This window comes from Eleginops maclovinus, chromosome 5, assembly GCF_036324505.1.
Source record: "Eleginops maclovinus isolate JMC-PN-2008 ecotype Puerto Natales chromosome 5, JC_Emac_rtc_rv5, whole genome shotgun sequence".
In the NCBI taxonomy this organism is placed as follows: Eukaryota; Metazoa; Chordata; class Actinopteri; order Perciformes; family Eleginopidae; genus Eleginops; species Eleginops maclovinus.
The window spans coordinates 15,516,708-15,539,644 of record NC_086353.1 but is presented as its reverse complement, the minus strand read 5'-3'; the positions used below and the strand labels follow the sequence as shown (position 1 = coordinate 15,539,644).

Sequence of the window (22,937 nt, the reverse complement as noted above, 5' to 3'; positions counted from 1 at the left end):
AAAGGATATGGTGTCAGGACCTCTTCAACAAGTTAAACCGTGTTCGTTATTATGTCATAACCTGTGGAAAAAAAGCTCCTTTATCTCATCTCAGATGTGATATATGTGATACTTCTATACATTTGACCCAAAACCTAATTATCTCACAGGAGAATGAAACAATTCCTTGACACAAAATAGCAACAGCATCAAGGTGCAACAGGGCAACACAAGGATTAATGAGTTGGTTCATAAGAGGGAGGAAAGCTGTCTGTATTTGAATTGACACATCAAAGGGATCTTCGTGTGTGTGTGAGTGTGAGAGGATAATCAAATTAAATCAAAGACATGGAAACGGATTATGTCACATGGAGGATGAAAAATAACTTATGCAAAGGGAGGTCATGGGCATGTTGGGAACCGTGGGTGTGCATCTCATTTTGTTGCTGTAATGATATTCCCTCTGACAAAGAAAAATCACACTTGCACATACAGTACATTTCTGTTTCTCAAGTGCCTACTAACCCACAAACTGTGAGTAAGACTAGGTTGTCTGGTTTCACAGTTTTTGTGGGCTGCCTGGATGAGAAAACAGGATTCTACAACCTTTTCACATTTGTCTACCATGCCTATATCACATGTAGGCTCATTAAAATGTACCAACCCAATCTTAGTAAATCAAGGGCTTGAGAACAACCTCAGGATACAAGAGACAGGCACTAGAACTTAGCCAGAGGGATATTACAGGTATCAGACACACACTATGAGAACAAATGTAAGTGGCGTTCGAACATTAAAGCATGTCACCATGTGCTCGAAGAAGAAACCCTAATTTTCACCCAGAAATGAACTTGATATGTCTCCTTCAAGAATTTTTATTTATCACCTTTCTGTGACAATCAAGCAACACAGTTTTGAGGTCATGTGAGATTACTGAGATTTGCATTACTTATTTGATCAGAGTAGCGTAAAGGACATGCTTAGCTCAATCGTCCTACACGCCATGTTAATTGTTTCGCCCAGGCAATGCACAGAAGCTGACAAACTACATCAATATCTGTAATGTGTTTATCGGCTGACCCAGAAACCAGGTTAAGGTATGAGGACGGAGACATTTTTTGAAGTCAGAAACTGCATAAATATCATTTTAAGAGCAGAGATTGCTTAGTGCAGCAAGGAGTTTTAAAAAAGTTATTTACTGGCTTGCCTGGAGAAAGAGAAGGAAGAAACGAGACAGCATAGTTGTAAATAACACCCTACTCTGTCCTCATGAGTTAGTCCACCTACACAACTGGCTCACCTAAAAGGATGCATGTAATCGCAAACACACACAATCTTCCACCCAAACACACACACACACACACACACACACACACACACACACACACACACACACACACACACACACACACACACACACACACACACACACACACACACACACACACACACACACACACACACACACACACACACACACACACACACACACACACACACACACACACACACACACACACACACACACACACACACACTCACTCACTCTTTACACTCAGACTCAGTGCACCACATGATACGCCTTCAGGTTCCCTTGGGAGCTAGTGTTCTGCAGCCGGCTGTAGGAATAAAGGACTCTGTGAAGCCAGATGCCGTAGGGATCTGATACAGGTCTTCAATAGAAATACATGCGGATGGTCACTGTAGCACCTTTGTTACTGTTGTCATAGAAATAAACAGCAGAGTGTTATTATATTATGTTTCAGTTTCAGGTACTACAAACACACAGAATGAAGCATTGAAAGGAAAGATACAAAACATCAGCTTTAAGCTTAAATGTCATTTAAAGATTTGAATTATATTTTCTGCCCAGTGATAATTTCCTAGATAAAAAATTGAAGCTCAATCAGTATGAAGGTTTTATTTTTCTTTTAAAGAAACTTGCCAAAATATGTTGGATTATCATCATTTTGTAGCAGAGTTTCTGTGTCTGATAGGATTAGAGACACTAGCTTTTTCAGCTTTTCAATGAAAAGACGGACATTGTTTTGTCCCACTTTATTCTGAAGTAACCACTTCAGTATAAGCAAAGCCCTCCTGGCATCTACTGGTAAAATAATCTTTCAGAGAGAAAACCACGAGATCTAAACACAACTGTCCCTTTGCTGGATGAATTAGTGTAAGTACTTATGATTGAAAAGAAATTGAATGGTTTTGAGACTAAACAATATGTTTCTCATCCAGGAACTTTCGTAATAAAACATCTGCACCACTACATCTGTGATTTTGAACAGTGCCCTTTTGGAAAAACGCAGGTCTTGCATCTTCTATTTTCTAATTTTGCAATTAAGCCAAGGCTTACAGAGTGAGACAGAAGCTATTTTACTGTTGATACTTCCTCCCATAAACGGTGACAAAGTGTCCCTACATGGCCTACTTTCACACATCTTTAATCTCTCTCCTTCTTTCTCTGTGTACACATACAGACAAGCACACCTCTGCACTTAAGCATAACCTTCATCTTCTTGTGATGATAAATGAGTTCCTGCCTTGAATACAAGTTATCTTTTTCTCTCGAGCATCTGGCTTGGGTACATTTTAGCTTATCAAGCAGTGAACAGCTTATTGATGGGCACTGCCTTATTTAATCAATGTGTAATAATGTGTAATACTATACTCACGTTACACAGATGAATCAGCAGGTTATTGCTAACGAGAGCTAAAGATCAAACCCCAACATTGCATGAGTTTGGCCATTTACCCAATTCCACAATTACAAACTCCTCATGCATCTCTCTAAATATCCATGCTTGAAAATATTTTCATTTTTTATGAATTTGTTGATAAAAATGACCCCACAAACAACAAATGTGGCCTTTCAGACTTTGCATAAGCATTGAACTACACATTTTATCTTCTATTTAATATTAACTACACATCCTCATGACCCCTACTGAGGAAATAAATAATTAAGAAGAAAAAATAAATACAAACAAAATACAAATCGTAACTCTTTCTCTTATGTGCCGTAGGCTGAAAGAGGAAATGCATACATGCTCAGTGGAGTTGCAACAGTTTGTGCCTCTCATTTTTTGAAGCTACAGTGAGTCACAACTCACCCATAATGCCATCATTTTCTGTGTGTGTGTGTGTGTGTGTGTGTGTGTGTGTGTGTGTGTGTGTGTGTGTGTGTGTGTGAGAGTGTGTGTGTGTGTTTGTGTATCCCATCAGGCCCGCGCTTCATTTGCCCGGACACTGTTCAGAGTCTTCTGTGCAGTGACTAAGTCCTCCTCAGTCTGTCTTGCTCTGACTCCGTCCCTTCATTTACTGCTCCCATCACTATCAATCAGTGACTTCCTATATGACCCTGTTTCTCCATCCCTCCCTGCTACCGTTAGCCACGAAGACATTCAGACATCCACATATGGCAATCAGGACTGTTATAATAAAGACATTTGCTTGATTTCATACCCACGCTGCTTGCTGGATGTGGCTGCCATCTAATGCGATACAGACGGCTGCACAGTGGCGGCTGTAAATACGGATCAACAATAACTTGGCTACCACTCATTCTACCACACACTGTGTCCTACACGCTGTATGATGCCCTGGCTGTACAGATACAGACGGTTCGAATGTCTCAGCTGGATGCAGCCAGCATATTGATTGCAATCCCGCAGCTGTCACAGGCGGATGAAGTGAGATTGAGCCGGGATAGGAAGAAGGAAAGAGAAGGAGTATATTAAAGTGGCAGGCTTAGATCTAGTAAAGGGTGAGAGGCAGGTGTATGATGGCCATTCGACTGGAAACAGCACTGCATTACATAGCGAGATGGACATAATGGATTGTTATAGAGCAGGTTATGGTGGTAACAGAGAGAACTTAACAATGTTTTCTTACTCTCTCTCAGTATTCACCTCTACCAACATTCACCCTAAACTGCACCGGAAATCAGACCCATGCAAGCATGCACTGTGCAAAAAGACATGCACGTTTGCATGCCTTCACTTCCCTTTAACTTCAGCGTGGACAGATTCAAGCACAGATGCTTTCCTCTCTCCCTCCGATATTGACTAGCCCCCACCCCCCCACACACAGATAAATGTGCAGCAAATAGACAAAAGACGAGGTGTACATGCAAGGAAATGTTCCTTCGCTTTTTTCAATCTCTCTTAACCATCTCTTTCTTTACCTTCCCACACCATCATATTTACTCACACATACACACACAAAGCACACACAGCATTTCCATGACACCCAGCACGTCCGGTCAGCAGATACTACATGGACAAAGAGGTCAGGATTCACCTTATTAGAGGAGCCGGAGCCCTTGAGGGTTGAAACAGAAGAGAACTACAATATTTAAACTGAATGTTTAACAGACTCACGCACACACAAAACACTGAACTATTGATCTTAAACTAACTGATTTAACACAAACTTAGTCTATATCTGTGTTTGTTTGTTTGAAAGACAATGACAATGCATGATCATGTGTAATCTTCAGAGATTTCCAAACTACTCCTAACTGTGCATCAACATGTCAGCTATATGAGATAATACCTTCATAATTAATGTATGTCACATTAATTATACATTCAGATGGGAGGCTTGGAAATTACTTACAGCCCATATATCACATGCGATAAGGAGCAAGAATGTCATGTCAAGGTATCATCTTCCACATCAGACTGACATCAGCCTTTAATAGGCACAGCCTCTGATTAATATTTCTCTCAGACTATAAAATGCTTTTACAAATAACATAATGCTGGGGTTGTCCTAGCTCTGGTTTTGCTGTCAGCATGGAATGACGTACAACTCTGGCATTCATCTTGCTAATGATAACTTCCTAATTGTGTCTAAACCATAGATGCTTGGTTGGCTTATAAATTAAACAACTGAAGAAAACACTAAAGTTAACTAATTTGAAAATCTGATATTCAAAATGACAGAAAACAACAGTTTTTTAGCCTCTCTTCACACATGGAGATTTCCTGATGTTCTCTGTTTAATATAATTGTCACTGAATATCTTTTGGTATTTGCAGCCCAACATATGTCTAACATTCTTTACACACAATCTTGAAACTGTAAGCAACTCTTAAAGTTAATGTGGCAAAGGACTCCAGTCAAAGAACATCAGCCATCTCAACATATATGACTAAATCCTGTTGCGATCACCTTCATATAATGAGACCTACAATAGCCTTAGCCAACAAACACTTCATTTACTATAAATCTCCAAAGCATATTTGAGTGAGTTTCAACAATCTGTCTATAAAATGTGTGCTCGTAGATGTCTGACGTGCTTATGCAGAAACAGTGGAATTTTTGTTTACTGTAGACTCCCTGAAACCCTGGACAAACTACTTTGTAGCAACCTGTACTTGTAAACTGCCACCGGACATCATCCTGCACAGGATGAACAGATATAGAAATGAATGGATATATGGTGATGGAAAATGGTTCAAAAAGGGTATACGTTTCCATGAAAATGTGTTTATACAATATTTTCCCGTCCTAATATCCACACTACAACAATGTTGACCGTTCGGTCTACCAAAGTGAAAGAAGATTCTATGGCTAAAGAGTGACTAAGCTGTAACTAAAAATATATATGGGTATATAACATATTTATTGAAGGAATCACTTACCCATCAGTCATATGTAGACAACTACGCGTGCTGACTGCCTCAAAATGCACTTTAATAGCGAATAATAAATAAATAAATATAAATAAATAACCTTTTTCTCACAAGAGGTTTTACCCCAAGTTTTGTTCAAGTCTGACAGAATATTTTGCATACACAGTATAAACTGGTTTCAGTATTGACACTAATGACAGTAAGGACAGAATGGCATATTCATCCAGTGGACTGGAAATGGAAATGGTGCTTTGTTAGCCTCAGCTGGTTTAAAAGCTTATATAAACTCACTTTCATCCTCTGATATTATGTGCCGTGTACTGTATGATTTTGAATGGTACAAAGTCTAAAAAAAAGAGATTTTAAAACACTGTCCTGACTGAAACCCGATTGATTTAGAGTTTGCGGCAACACAATACTTATGACGAAAGTGTGTTTCTGTACGTGTGTACTGTACATTTGAGGCTTAAGTAAAATGAGATAGAGAGAAAGAGGAGTAACCTAGGGTTTGCAGGTAATGTGCCTTTACTGCAATATACTGTGAACATGAAAACTTGAAATCTCCTACATTTCCATGATATGCATAAATGTTCCGGACAAGAAGAGAAATGTGGGGGGAATTTAAAGTACTTAATAAGATTGTTTAAAAACCCCTCCAAACAGAAAATATATTTGTGGAAAATGTTGTCTTAAGCAACTAATTGATATTCCAAAAAATCTGTGTCTACACATTATATGAGGAGCCCCTAACTTGGTCTGGATTGCTTACATTATGCACCAGCTGGTCAACTGTTTACTTACATACAATGCACGCTGTATACATAACACTGTATGTGCAAGTTTTTTATGAGGAAATTACACTATAAATGATCTAAAAAGATGATCAATTAAAATAGGTACAATCACTTAAACATAAAACAACACTGTAACCATTCTCAAGGACAGCAACTACAGAAGTTCTGATGAATAACCTTCCCTGACAAATATGACAGAAGACGGTGGTAAGGATCAAGTTAACAAAAAGTCAAAAGCCGCAGAGTTGTATTTGTTAACCCCTCATTTTATCTGTCTTGTGATAATGCATTCAAATGAATTGTAATGAACACTTTTTTGTTGCCATATAAGATCTCTGTTAAGAATAACATCTAACATTATTTCAAATATATGGTAAGTCTACCTTTTGCACCTCAGCTGAGTGCAAAACTTTGGACTTTGTGAAATTTCGAATTGTTCGCCCCCCCCCCTCAACTTTCTGCTTTTCCACTCCAGTTTTTCCATGTAAAAGCTCAAAATGTGAATAAAAACAGGTGGAAGAAACCGCAGGAAGTGATATTCTCTGATCTTTCAAAATATTGAAAAGGTGTAGGCAAAGAAAAAAGAGCATCTCATAGAAAGTCCTTTTGCAAACATTTTACACTTTGAATCCTGCATCCAAAGGAAAAAAAGCTCAAGATCGAACAATTCCTTTTGTGAAAGACATACACAAGTGTAATGGAAAATGGTGCCCTCCACTCATCTTGTCTTTAGTAACAGTAATCATACCAAGCGGTGTAATGCTTAATCAGACTATTCAGTATTAATGAGACCCTATGGCCTCCTGTAAAAGTGTATGAACATAGCACTTACCACTTTTGGCTTGAAGGGCGGCTGAATCTCCCTGTTCTCAAGGCGTTCCCAGTCGATGCGTCGGAAAAAGGCGTGTTCTCTGATGTCCCTCTCTCCTTCAGTGCCGCAGCCCAAACGCTTGGATGGGTGCTTGGTCATCAGCTGCTCATAATAAGAAACAAAGAAAGGACATAAGGTTAGAACCAAGACAACCACAGTAGTGAACCCTCCTACGTTGTGGAATACATTAGTCACATTATTTTCCACAACTGAAATGGGATTTCACCTCTTTTCTAGGTCAGTAAATGACAGCTAAACAGATGAGCCTTTTCTCTGCTTGTTCTGCCTTTAGAGAACCACTTCCAAAACACACAGCAGATAACATGAGACCCTTTGCACTTTGGTAAAAAGCAAACAAAGATCATTTCAAAACAATATACTCGCAGGGAACATAATCAACGAGGAAATCTGTCCTTTTCTAGGTGCCTTCTGGTATGACTCAAACATAAGTATCCAAACAATGTCCTAAACACAACACAACTAGGTCTGGAGAGGGAAACAAGTCAATTTAAAGCAAATTAAAGAAATTACTGCTCAGAACGGATGGTGTTCTGCAGTTTAAAAAAAAAAAGGAATATACAATATGAAAATGTGCCTGTTTTTCCTGCTAAAATTGTTTAGGAAGAAAAAAAAAACATTTAGATATGGACAGAGAGACTGGTGGGTTTCAGCACTGAAACTTCAAGGACAAAATTATGAATTCATGCACTGGACTCAGGAATTAGCAATGGTGCTTAGATGGCCTGAACTAGTTTAACTGCTTATAAAGGCTGGCTTCTATTACCATATATGTGCAATGCATGTTTTTTATAATGCATGCATACATAGACACAGAAACTGCCAGTTAAATCCCTTATCTGTGAAGCACACCTTCCCGTGTAGCTCTGTCACCTGGGCAGTTCTCCTGAATGATATGACGTTAATCACTCATGCTTGAGCTATCTTACTACAACCTCTGACACGATATTTTTGTCTTACACTAGTTTGTTCTACATGAATCTATATTAAAATGTTTTGCTAGGTTATGGTTAAGTATACTGCAGACCACAGTCCATAGCTGCACAGCTACCAGCACTGTTTTATACAGCTCTGGTCGTAGCTTTTTCTCGAGAGCTGAAATTAAACTAGAAAGTTGTTTTTACTTTCAAAATGTCCAAAACTACAAGCTGTTGAGCATTCACTCCTCTCTTTCTTTCTCCTAAAGGTGTACCGTTCTGCTGTTTCAAAACGGAAGAACGAATTGAAGACGAAGGTCATGCTTTGTATTTCATTGCACAGTATTGGTGTTATTCCCATCTATCGGGTCCCACTATCAAAATCAAAACTTAAAAAGTTATATTTTCATATCATTGAAATGATGTTAAACAGCCCAGCATTGCTTTAGATGTGTTGGTACTGTGCATAGGAACAGAAAAAGTGTGCACATTTACAGGAAATAAATACAGCACTGCACTGCCAAATCTCTAATTGTTTAACTTTTTTAAGAAACATATAGTTTAAAAGACACGACAATTTTAGCTGACATGCTAAAAAACAAGCTTTTTTAAGTGTTAAATACTGAATGTACTTGCAGGATTTTTGCAAGCCAGCTTTCCTGCTCTAAGCCCCTTCCACATACAGGCTGTGGGCTGCATGGGCCTCATCTGAATTAGCGCAGTGCATCCAGCTGGGAGCGTACACCAGACAGCTGTTAACGAGGAAGAAAATGTCTTTTGCTGAGTTCTGTCTGTCCACACGAATGTCACTTTGGTGAGAAAGCCTCCCGCTGCAAACATGAGGCTCTCAACATTAAAATGAGTCTCATTACACATTGAAATGCCCTTGATCCGACTGGCTGCTGGGCTGACACCATGTCAATAAAACACTCAAGATTTCTTTTAAACTTGAGCAGTTAAAACACAAAAGTGTGATTGATGATGATTCTCTACTGAAAAATTCCAAATGTGGTGTTGACATTTCATATAAAGCATTTCATCATTCTGTCTGCAAAGCAGCTGTTAGCAGTCAAACATTAATTGCTTAGCCATGCCATAAACTGTCAACAGAGGTTGCATCTGTTCACAAAGTGCAGCTAACTATAACGTTACCCTGCTGCTTTTGATGAGAACATTACACCACAAGATACTGTACGACAGGGAGAAAAATAACTAATCGAGAAAGCAGATGGAGATTTTAAGTCAGCAGAGATCGTGGCTAGGTTAATCTGTGTGATTCAGTTCATCAAGGCTTTTAAATCACATCATCCTTTAGAGCCCATTTAGTTTGCTGTAGTGTGAGAGAACCAGGGGATCTACGGAGCAAAACATTTGAACAAAGACAAACCACACTTATGTGTAAATAATAAAAGATAAGATATGTATATGTATTTGCTTCACTGACCTTTATGTCTCAAATTCCCCTCAATATTAATGCATATCTGACTCACTCTGATTCTCTTTCTGTAATTATAATGAACTACAACAGCATTCAGATGGGCGACCTTCTTTAGGTAGCATCCCATTACCGAGATAAATGTGTAGCTCCATCTGTGACCTATTTTAAATGTAATGAACTGTACAGTTTACCCAAGCTTACTTAAAATAGAGACGGGATGTACAGTATACACAATGTCACAACTCCACCAGCATATTTATGTTTGCATACAGAGATATACTGCATTTGTTATGTCCTTTTCACTGACATACTTATGTCTTCCAACGGTCGTATTATACAGTGCTGTATTAACATCAGTTTTCTGTCAAAATTGGTTCTTCTCGTTCCCCCTCTTTATTTCCCTGAAACCTCTCTCTCCAGAGAGCTTCCAAGCACTGTGTATCCGTTGAGAGTAAGTGCTACACACATTCTTGTACACACAAAAACACAGAGCTAAGACAAGGATGGAAAAGGAAAGAGGTGTACAGAGTAAAACCATTGAACCTCATTGAATTTGCCCCCCCTCTGGATAAAAATATAGATGCCACTTAAATTAAATGTGCTTTTCTGCAACCGTTGTGCTTATTTCTGTAATTAAAAAGAAGAAAGGTTCATTAACAAATCCTTATGTCACCTTTTGCTGTATCTCTAAGGACTACAACCACTGCTGCCAGGAACTATCTGCTTCTACGAACATGAACCACAGGAAGAATGTTTCTCAGTTTTTATTGATCAAACAGTCCTCAGGTGAACCTCATGTCATCAGTGACTGTTATGGCAAAATTCATCCATATATCTAATGTGCATCAGCTGCCCTTACCATGACCGTGCACTAATATACCAGTGTTTCTTTCTTTAGTACATACAAAGTGTGAATGTAGGTCATACAATCAGAGGTGAAAGTATAAAAAGGGGAGTGTTTGGATAGCTCCTGCTGTACACATGACGTTCGCCTTATAGTTTATTCCATGTTGCAAACAGGTTATGTAGATTTCACGAGTTTTAATGAAACCGTCAGCTCCTGAAATAATCTTTAAAAAATGTTTATGTTCCCTTCTCTGTTATTTGTTTTGAAAACATTGTGCTGTTACCATAAATTGTACAAATTAGTTTTCTGCTTGACTTGCCCTCACCCACTGGTCTGGTCACTCCCCTCTGTCCCTGGAGAACCCATGTCAGTGGAAACAGCATTCGAATAACAAACCGCAGGAGATCAGTTTAATGCAATGAAGAACTGCAACCAACAAGGCACGTGCTGGGCAACAACATGAAATGTCATTTACTCTATTTAGAACGTCTCCACTAAGATCAGAGAATACGAAAACATTTCTGTATCCATTTTAAGACATGTGCACCAAATACATATTCTACAACACATGGGATACCTTGCTGGTCAACATCATAACACTTAAAATAATCTGATTTCTTAATGTGTTCTGCACATTAGAGGTCTGGGACACAAAAATCACTTCTCAACAGCAGATCACTGGTTATTCACTACTCAATATATTGACGATATCAAGAGGAGCCTATTTTCTAAACCTGAGGCATGTTGTTTTTAAAGGTTGTGGGAAAGTGACAACACAGTTTTCAAATATATATTGTTTAATCCAGCAAATGTATATTTCCAAATGCTAAATATTCCCTCAAATTCCCTTCAGTGTTATTGCACAGTATGTTTCTAAATGAGGCACTACAATAGTTTGTGTTCTACTTTTGTGTTTAGATGTATTACTTTACTAGAACAAGCTCTGTAAAATGGCTAAAAAAGATAAGTAAAAACTTTTAAGAAACCAAGCTCACAGAGCTACTTTACAGATGCTCATGAGAAGTATGTTGGAGGACCTGATATATTTCCCTTCAAAGCGTTAATAATGCAAACGTCACAGACACGAGAGCTGAGCGGGAAGACGGTAGACAACTGGTAGATCACTTCCCAGGCAATATTTTTAAAAGTCTACACGTCATTCTTAGAGCAAACAGAGCAACACTTCCTTACTCAAGAAGTCTGAGAAAAGTCTTGCAGCATACATCAACAATGCCTGTAAGTTGTTCTCCCTAGATAAACCTTGATCAATAGATAAACTAGCAGAAACACACTTCAACACTGACAATGTTAACATTATATAATACCAAATAGACTTACCTATCATGTTTATGAATTCAATCTGCCAAAACTGTTTTTCAGCAGCAGAAGATTTTTTTAATGATAGCAAAAAATGTCTACTCACTCCTTTGCAGATGGAGACAGCTTCTTTGGACATAGACTTGGGGTAGGACACATTGTGCTCCATAATGGACTGGAACAACTCATCTTCATCCTCGCCATCAAATGGAGGCTGTTGGTAAGAGGAGATCATGGTCAGAGTGTTGTTGGTGTTTCATCCATTGTCACATAATGGATGATTAAATTATTGTTGTTTACTTGACGGCCTTTTCACTGAAAAAAGTGACGTGTCATCATGAACAATAGCACCACATGGATCCAACAAGTGTTTAATGTCATTTGTTCGCGCTCTGTGGCAAGTCAATTAACCATGTTTAGTGAAAACTGTTTTCCCTAATGAATAACTGTGAAGCAGGACTCCAAATTGACTAAAGATGCCATGAGCAAGAATAGCATAAAAAATTGAAAAGACAGAGATAAGTTCAGTTCATGCGAGCAGGTTTCACAGGAAGACCTTTCAGGGGAAATGGAGTGGATGACCCAGCTTTTTTCCCGTGCTCACTAGGTGGTTATCATCAGTAACCGTAATGTGGGTGTTTTGACAGTCCATGAAATGAATTATTCGTCATTTCCACTCCACTGGCCCCTTTGGGCAGAGATAGCCTGTCTTCGTCATGCCCTCTTTACCTGATTTCACACAAGGCAGGGGAAGACAGAGGAAGGAAACGTCTCAATATATTTAAAATTGTGTAAATAGTTTAACAGCTTGCTCTGGACTTCATATGGGAGGAAAAAATATACCCATGTTCTTATTGCATGCACTTGCACTTTGATGTTGGCCTTAATAAAGGGGAGTCACTTATAAAACATGTAAATAATTAATATGTCTTAATAAGTCATTTAGCGTTGAGTTTTGAAAACATGTTTAATTAATCTGTAAATAAAGAATTAGAACCTTGACCATGATGAGATTTTTAAATGGTTTGAACACTATACTGAGACAATTTAAATGAATATTGTAAAGATGGATGATACATATTACGCTACTGTATAGCCGCACAAGTGGAGATTACTCTTTTTATCTTCAACATGGTTTGAGATTCAACTACAAATACCACTGGAATGTGGTTGTAGGTTCATGTTAAAACCTCCATGTTTAACACTGAAAGCAGTCATCATAAACCGAAAATCCCTCGAAAAAAACGTAGATGCACCTGAACAGGTTAGTGGTAACTTCAAAAAGTGGGAATATAATATAATAATTCATTGCTTTTTGCTTCATGCACACATGCTAAATCACACATAAATTAGAGTCTGACTTCATAAAAATAGGGCAACATAATAAAAAGTAATAAAAGTACCATTCAGTGTGTGTGTGTGTGTGTGTGTGTGTGTGTGTGTGTGTGTGTGTGTATGTGTGTGTGTGGTGGCACTCACTTGTCCTGCCAGCATTTCATAGAGCAGGACTCCATAAGCCCACCAGTCTACAGAGCGTCCATATGGCTGGTATGCAATGATCTGTGGAGGAAGGAAGAGAAACACAATTCTGAATAACTCCCAAAAATGTAGTCAATCATTTACAATGACTTTAATCCTTCTTTAGCTACACTTATCTGCCTTCTAGGTAGAGTCTAGAAAAATGCGCTGCCTTTGAGTGGGATTGATGTATATTTGAAATGTACAGAACATGAACTGTCCTCAATATTTCATTTGTTCGTACCCAAACTGAGACATTTTTATTTCAGTGTGACAGCCAGGTTCACTCACGCGGACTGTGATTCATTTCTTTCCAAAAATGTAATTACAATTTTTAAAAGTGCTTTACCACTGGCTACACAGGACGATTAAATAGATAGAAGAATTGAAATATGTGCCTTAAAATGCTAAAGTTACATGCGTATAAAGTTCTAAAACAGACTTGAAAATCCAGTTTCATTAAATTAAATGTTTTATTTAATCCAGAAATTAATTTTAAATCAACTGCAAAATTAACTTTTGCTATGGGAAAGGTATATAAGAAGCTAAACAAAACACGGAACAGTCACTGCATATTATTTCACAGAATATGAGCACCTCCAAGTTACACTAACATTTTTCAAACGATAATGAGGATTTAGCTGAAGCTTCAAAAAACATAGTTCATTTTTTATTTTTTTTTACAATAAAACAAGCTCAACCGTTTAACAATCACATGTTTTCTTGTTGTTGCAGTCGTTTTGCCCACATATTATTAATATTATCAACACTTATTCTTCATGAGCTGGTGATTTTAACTTCATCGCTTCATAATTTTGAGTGGTGAATAACAGGTTTAAGTTTATGAATTTAAAATCCTGTCTATAAAATTACGTTCCCATACATATACATATTGCAGTCTCAGTTTTGATTTGAAGTAAATGTTTTGTAACACACACAGCAGGAAGCTCAACTGGATATCCTAGAAAAAAAGGATTCTCAACTGTGACATGTTCTCTGGTGACGAAATAATTTCCTGAGGGTGCTTTTGACATTGTTCAAAGTTAATGCTTGCACCCGCTTTGATCCCTATTCCCACCACTCGGAAGACACACATACTGTATTTACACCTCACAACCAACCATCTCTGGAGCCTCCTCTGCCATTTAACTACAGCTGCTGCAGCTTTGTACATAGGAGCTAATCAGCGCAGATGTTAAAACCACATAAACACATAAGAAATGTATAGGTCAATATGGTGACCCACACACACCCATTAAGATAACGTCTGATCTCTGCTGAACACATGCTGCCCTGAGACAATCCTCCAGACTAGATCACACATATATACACAACTATGAACCACACAATATACATGAATAAACTAACATTCACAGGCAGATTTGAAGCAAACACATATGCGCAAAAGTGTGTGGAGGCAAGTCTGTCCTGTATCTCTTTAACCTTTGCAGCTTAGCACCTGACCTCTGCCCTGCCCCATGGGAACCTACACACACACACACACACACACACACACACACACACACACACACACACACACAAACTAACAGGTGGACAAACACACCTCCAGCTATGCACTCAACTGCCATGACGCAGTCCGGAAGGTCAATGGGAGTCAGCAGGACATAGCTTACATCCACGTGTTTATCCTCATACACAAAAGGATGCACGTGCACAAACTCGCATTGACATACACCAATATGTCTTCAAATGTCACTGTGAGAGTTGGTATTTTTTGTTTTCATAATGCTGCTGATGAACAGATGAAAAACTGGAATATTTAACCCCAATCGAGGAGTTAATAATACTGAACCTTTTGCGATAAAGGTGTTTCCAATGTTTCTTTTAAAGACATTAATCACTACACACAGTATAGCATATGGACAGTGCCCTCATTATTCATGTTCTTCAAAGCCTTTTATCACAATGTCTTTTTCCTTAACCCTGGCTGACATGTTTCATGAACTTCAGATGGTCAACTTCACGTTAACAAACAGAGCTTACATAACTTTTCACACGGTGTCCTAACTTAAAAGCCCCAGAGATGTCGCAGCCCTACAGTCCACAGAGATGAGGGTTGTTTTACTTGTTCTGCTTGGCTGCTGCCTGTCTGAGGCAAACATCCTGGGACAGAAGTTCACTGCTATCACAAATACTCAGGATGAGTCCGCTGAAGCAGATATATTCACTCTGCTCAGTGAGATGATGGCTGCGTTGGATGAACAGAGAAGAGAGCTGCAGCACACCAAAGAGAAAGTGGTGCAGCTGCAAAAAGTACAGGGTATGTGTGGGAGGTGGGAGCGTTGATGGAAAAATGATATTATAATCACTGCCAGGCCTATGGGGAGATAATGTGTTTGGTTGTCTGTCCGCAGATAATCTTGCATAGAACTGGACTCATCAGCTTAAAATCTGTCGTGCTTATTTATAGCTTTGAATATTCCACATTCACTTTTACTGTAACACAAAATCTGTGTAATTTACTGTACAGAACTGACATTTGCTGACAGCCAGATGGAAAAAGTATTGGAGCATTTGGAAGCACTGAAGTCAGGCATTATAGGTACATGAAAAGAACAGCATAATAACATTATGTGCATGATGATTTCAACATGTTTGTGTTTTAAATACGACATTATTGGGCATATAATTTAAATAAACATTTAAAAAAACAATTTAATCAAAGCTGTTCATGGTGTTGAAGTTTGAACATTTTTTGGAAGGTTTACAATACCTTTTGCATTATTTCAGTTCTATAAACAAAGTCCACGAGAGCATGCTGAGTATCAGTGAGATGCAGCAAGAGGAGCAGAGGAAGCAGGTGCAGGAAGTTGTGCAGCAGTACACAGGTAAGGTCAACTTATCCACAAATTTAAGATGAAGTTCGTTTTGAAATATGTATAACCCCAATAGGGGCACATTATAGAATGAAGAAGCAGGTAAAGCAGGTGTTTGTGAAATATTAAAAAAAACACGTTTTCTTCCACAATGGCTGCAATCTGTGCATGAATAGTAGTTTAAACACAATTTAAGAATGCTATCTATGAATTATTTGATATTTTCTCTTTAATAATTTTTATTCCATCCTCACTGAGCAGTAATTGGGTCCAGACTGAATGCCAGTGATTTGGAGGGCCAAATGAAACGAGTGAAAGAACTTCAGAAAGAAAGTGAAGGTAATACAACAAACAAGTCAATTATTAATGACTGGAAAAGTAGATTTCCTCCTCATCTAATCTCAGCTCATGCAATCTTACCCAAAGATGTATGGTCGACTAAATAGTTGAAGTCATTCAATATTAAGACCCTCATTGTTATCAAATGGAGTTGAATGGCAGACTGACAGAACTCAGAAATGAGCTTGAAGACACAGATGCCTGAGTGAGGGCTCTGCAGGCTGCTGATCAAGGAACACTAACTACATTATATATTGAATTAAAGATTGATTATTTATTAATGATTAGCTTTTTCAGGTAACTCTTTGTGCAACTAAACATTTCTTCTCTCAGATCTAGAAGGCAGACTGAAAACTACTGATGTCCAGGCTGAGATGCAGAAAACACAGTGGATGATTTAAAGATGGAAATCAAAGGTCCATACATTTAGAGATAATTCAATTAGTGATATCACATTGTGAAAGCTAAACATTCTGGATGGATTTAAAGAAAAAAATATGAACTCTTCCCCTGTTTATACCATCGTGCCATCCTATGTTAAAGTTTAAATTGGTTTTATTATGGTGAATTCAGGATCTTTTTACTGTCATTGTTGTATCCATATGAGATAGAGTCAGTCTCTAGAGGACAAGCTCAATTTGTCTTCAAGGTATCACAACAAAAGTAAAGTAAAGTATTGATTCAGAGTCAAGCAGACGTCTTTTCACCTCAGCTGATCTCATTCTCTTCATGATTGTTTTTTACTGAATTGAGAAACCTGCATTATTAATATGATTTATTTTATGAACAAATAGAGCTGAGCATCAGACTGACAGAGCTGTGGTATACCTTTGGAGAAGTGGAGACTGATGTGAAGGCACTGCAGACTGCAGATCAGGGTAAATGAATTGCCTTTACCAAATGATCCTAATAATGTACAACAGTATAAGTTTAAGTTTTAAGAAGTAAAGTCAGAACATTGCTTTTGAAGATTTATCTTTGTGGTGATTATTGTGCAAACAGTGCCTTTGATAGAGCGATAGATATGAGACAGAGGGGATGACACGCAGCACATGGTCCCAAACCGGATTCGAACCCGGGTCCTCTGCTTGGGGACCAAACCCCAGTACATGGTCAGTCAGCGCTATCAACTGAGCTAAACAACAGCCGTGGTTGATGATTACGATTTTAGTTCTTGATGTAAGGGCTAGAACTGGAGCCCAAACTGAACCGATGTCCAAGCAGAGACACAGAGAACCCTGGTGACACAGTTGCAGAGCGAAATCGAAGGTATAGTAACATTGATTTTCGTATTTGTGCACTAGGCTGTGGAAAAATTGATTAAACTCTCATGCTCACTTTAACTGTCAGAGTTCGAGTCCAGACTATTATTATTTAACCATTAAGGAAATCCTGGATTTTTACTCTTGAATAAGAATGGTGAGGCCATAGTGGGCACCGCGGAACACCCCACAGCCTCCGACGTCACTGATAGCGGCTCTAATGGGGTAGTGCGGCTGCTTCCGAAAGGAGACCAGGTTGATGTGCACATGGAAGTCAGGTCCTGGGTCTGGGCAGACCGCGATCGCAACCTCTGTACTTTTACTGGTATATTGCTGTACAGTATGCCTACTGATGCGCCCAAATCCAATTTGTAACTTTACTAGTACTATTTGAATCCATTTCTTTTAGTACTGTTCAAAGGAAGCATTGCTTATCTGATTTTGTATGATTTGTATTACAATAATACATAAATAATAAAAAATATACCACAAATGCTCCTTTACAGATTTGTCTTATCTAATTATTCACCTAAACATAAGCCACAATTTTGCAGTGGATCTATTTATCATTACTTCAAATCCAATTATTATTATTATAAATTATAATGCAAATTAGAATTAAATAATGAATGTTTCTTCTACTGTTACATTAAGGATCATCTCAGCTGAATCTAAAAAATGAAGTAAATTCAGTGAGAGTTGCATCATGAACTACATCCCAGCAAAGAATCAATAAATTATGTTTGGAGAGACAATGAGCCATTGTTTCTATAATGGTTTTCTTGAGGCTTACAAAACAGGAAAGTTATGCCAACTGCTGAACATACAGCTTCTGTATTCCTCAAGCTCCATCGGTTGATTTGCATAGGCTACTACACATCACAATCACATGAAACCGAAAGGGGTGAGACAATAACCCATTGCGAAAGCCCAATGTTAAATTGACACCCATTGTTTGCATGATAGCAAACGTGGTGCATGAAGAAGGTGGGAAGTGCTAATAGCTAATCCTCTGCTTTTCTTAGTTCTTTGGTTAGAAGGCAGGAAGATGCAGAAGGGAAAATCCCCCTTCCTTTAATCTAGCTATGAATTTGTTATTTAAGCACCAGGGTCACAGACTCCATGGTGAGGGGACTGTGGATGAAATCTCTCAGCTTGCCTGTTTAAAGCCTTCTTCCCGCAGGATACATGTCGACCTTCAGCTTACCCGATAGCTGCCGATTAATTCAGCTACGCTCCCTGAAGATTGATTTTCACATTTTGCACTGCCACTGTTGAAATACTTCAATGTGTGTGAGAAAGGATGACTACATATCCTTGTAAACTGAAAGCAGAATGGCCTTGGTGGGAAAGAAATATACTCTACTCTCACCTCCAAACAACAAAATAGAAGCTATCCCATTTATTTATTGTGGACAGTCAGATTGTTTAATAGTCTTAGACCTAATGTGGCATATTTGTTACGCTATGTCCTCAATGCGATTGACCTCAACTATGTAAAATAAAGGATTTAACACATACAGGTCAATGTAGCAAGCAGAACTGTAGCCTCATGTTGGTTTGTGTCATGGGAATGAACTCTGAGAGGAAGAGATTCAGGAGGTGGCAGAGCAAAGTAGAGAAATTAATGGAAGAGAGTACCAGAGGTAGAGGCCTACAGCATTAACATCTTCGTAAATACACTTTGCATTCAATCAATGATTAATGACATTCCCATCAGCCTCAGCTGTTTAATGCTAATTGCTACCACTTTAAGCTAAAATGGAGAGGGACATTAAACAGATTACCCTCTCAACATCTAATACATAGATGTGACTTCAAGCATTTTAGCAAACAACAACACAAATACTGTCTTTGTCATTAGAAATATAGCTAAGAATAGATCAATTATTTTTTCCCAAAAGTGAAAAAAAATCTATAGATTCCAGAAAGAGAAACAAGACGTATTGTCATGACGTTGACATGGAAGTGAATAAAAACAAATTGAAAAGACAGGAAGAAAGGAAAAGAGGACAATTAGAGTTCAGCAGAAAGCCACTGTTTAGATCATTTGGAGGCCATCGTGCACAGAGCTGAGCTAATGTGACGTCGATGTGATTTGCTGCCCTTGCCACACGTTGCCTGTGTTCAACAACACCAGCGGCATTTCAAGTTTCAGGCATGGTGACCTTCGAGCTCTGAACCACCATGTTAGTCTAGATTTTTGCGTTTTATTTATTTATAAATGTTTTTTTCAGTTTGCATGAGGCTGATAAATACATAAAGTGCTCTCTCCTGTGATGGAAAAAAGACCTGACATTGCCTGTTCTCATCCTGTCGTATTATTATTTTACTGCATGAAAGCTTCTGGCAAGAAGTGCTTATATGATTCACAGCAGTAGATCCTTGTATAGTGTTTACAGCATAACAATTGATGTTTATTCAGTTTATCATTTATTTGTATAGATCCTGAATGTACTTGTTCTATAATATCTAGCTGAGTCAAAACACATGAATGTGCTTGCCTGAATGTGCATGTGTTTATTTGTGTACCTGAGCTTGAACACTCTGCGTTTGTGAACGTGTGATTTTGAGCGTGTACATAGGCATCGCTGCAGACATATCTCTCACATCAGGAATAATGCTACATGACAGTTGTGGATCAGACTGCTAGCTATTCAAGACTTCTTGCCTCACTACACACACACACACACACACACACACACACACACACACACACACACACACACACACACACACACACACACACACACACACACACACACACACACACACACACACACACACACACACACACACACACACACACACACACACACACACACACACACACACACACACACACACACACACACACACACACACACACACACACACACACAGGCCCAAAAAACATGTCCTCCATACGGTTGAATACTACAGCAGGCACATGATCAACACTGTAACAGGATGAATATCAGCCTCCTTGTTTTCATCAGATCCCTTTGAGCAACGTGTGTGCTGTGGAGCAGATACAGTGTGCAGCAGGCCACACTTTAATGGCTGTTTTTGTCACCACCAGTGGATGTGCCTGTTGTGGTTGCTTTCATTTACTCATCCACTAATATGACGTAATGTTTTACCCAGGTTGGTAACAACATTTCTAAATACTGATTTCTTCTGTTAAAAAATACTTCACACATGTGTTTACTTATTGTACTATAATATGTATATTTAAAACCCAACATGACTCCTAATTAATGATGATCACACTGCAGTTAACTACATTCTGCTGCGTTTCTTCTTAGATTAAACAAATGCAACTATTCATCTACTTGGCAAAAACCAAACCGAGCACCTATTTTCTATAATTTAACACCTCAAATGAACATCAGCCTATGATGTATTATAGCAAACACTGTAAAACATTGAATGCATTTGAATGCGTCATTCATTTATTTGAGTTGCATAATGTCATGAGTTAATGATGTTATTAAAAAAGAGGATAATGTATTGTGGTGGCATGCACATGCAGTATGATGTCATCAGCGAAAGAAATATGTTTTTGTTTAGTCCTGAGCCAAAAGGGGCTTATAAGGAAAGGATACAAAGATTAAACCATAAAACAAAAAGTGAAGAATATTGTGATGTATAAGATCATATCTCAAATAACTGGATATTTTAATAAGTCGGACAAGTTAACTTTTTGAAAAGCTGCCAACTTGTTTGAAGGAAGCTTGCATGTTCATGCTCCTTCTCTGCATTTCTGTCTCATTTGCAGTTTCCTTAGCACTTTCACTTTTTCACCTCCTTCCCCCCGGCTTTTTAACACATCTGACTCACTTTCCTAATCACAGCTGAAGTGATTTTGCTGATTTGAAAACCGTTGTTGGAGTGTACAATAATTTGTGAACAGGTTAAAATTGGAGCTACAAGGGCAAGTTTCCTAAAGTACTCTGTTGTGACTAATGGTTTGCTTTTTCTAACCCTCAAACGTTTCAGGATCGGCCAAAATCATTAATCAAAAACAAAACTGGAAGTACATCTCTGCATCTCCAACAACTCTGAATCATGCCTGGCAAAGACGCCTAGAGCTGAACGATTGAGTATAATAAGAGTATATAAATAGATGGGAATATCCTTCCAAGTTATGCGCCTGTGCTGAACTTTAATTATTTTAAAAAATGAATAACATCCCTTCATAGTAAATGAAAACATCTAGAGACAACATTAATCTCCCTTACAAAATTCTCCTGTATATCTCAATGCTGGTTTTATAGCATTACATTTGTTTTGGACACTAGTGTTGCTGCTGAGTTTTCAGACTTTTTCCCCCCCTGGAAGCTTTTGAAGCTGTGCCGGACATCTTTATTCTGTTTCTAACCCTGTATTGTAACACATCAACACTTTGAGCAGGAACATTGGCCCTGCTAAATTATAATGAGCTCCAAAAAGTGGCACTTCCTTAATCACTTCATTTGTACATTATCATCCTGTCCCTAGTACTAACACCTTTTATTCCAGCCCAGAAAAACGCAAGCGAGCAGGGAAGTAGACACCAATACCTCCTTTGTCACACTGAAGAAGGGATCAACCAGGGTGTAGCGGGAAATGGCCCTTTTCAGACAGCACAGTACCAGCGTTAGGTCACTCTTTCTCATTTCAACCCTAACACTGCTATCTTTGCTTGTCTTATTCCGTTTCTGACTACTCTTGTCCCCCTCTGCTCTTTTCTTCACAGTTTAATACCTTATGTCCTTTGTGATCTCTTTCTGTCCTCCTCCCTCCGCTCTATCTCTTCTTCTCTGTGTCAAAGTCGTTGAGGTGTAAACTCACATTAGAGAAAGCATTTCTCCCTGACAGGAACTTCCAATGACTGGCTATGTAGGTCAGAGCAACCTGTGTTTCAGCACCAATGTGTGAGTGCGTGCGAGCATGTGTGTGTGTGTGTGTGTGTGTGTGTGTGTGTGTGTGTGTGTGTTTGTGTTACTCCCTCTCTAGAGTAATGAGCATGTGGGTAGGTCTGTGGGAAAAAAGTGTGAAAATATATTTGTGCTATTCCCCGCACAATAAGATACTTTTACGTACCAGCTGGCCACTAATCAGCGGTGGCCGGGGGAGTAAAATGTATTTTAAAATGGTCATCGTACTGTATGCTTTAACTGAAGTTAAAA

At 38.6% G+C, this 22,937-nt stretch overlaps 1 protein-coding gene across 1 annotated transcript in view; it reads right to left on the bottom strand.

Annotated features, from left to right (window-relative positions):
- The window catches only part of prkcaa (protein kinase C, alpha, a), a 118,552-nt gene that overhangs the window by 5,331 nt on the left and 90,284 nt on the right, over positions 1–22,937 (bottom strand). The window contains exons 14-16 of the mRNA XM_063884665.1: positions 13,308–13,388; positions 11,935–12,042; positions 7,253–7,393 (exon numbers count right to left, since the gene is read on the bottom strand). Coding sequence (XP_063740735.1) covers positions 7,253–7,393; positions 11,935–12,042; positions 13,308–13,388 — 330 coding nt within the window. The remainder of the gene's footprint in view (positions 1–7,252; positions 7,394–11,934; positions 12,043–13,307; positions 13,389–22,937) is intronic.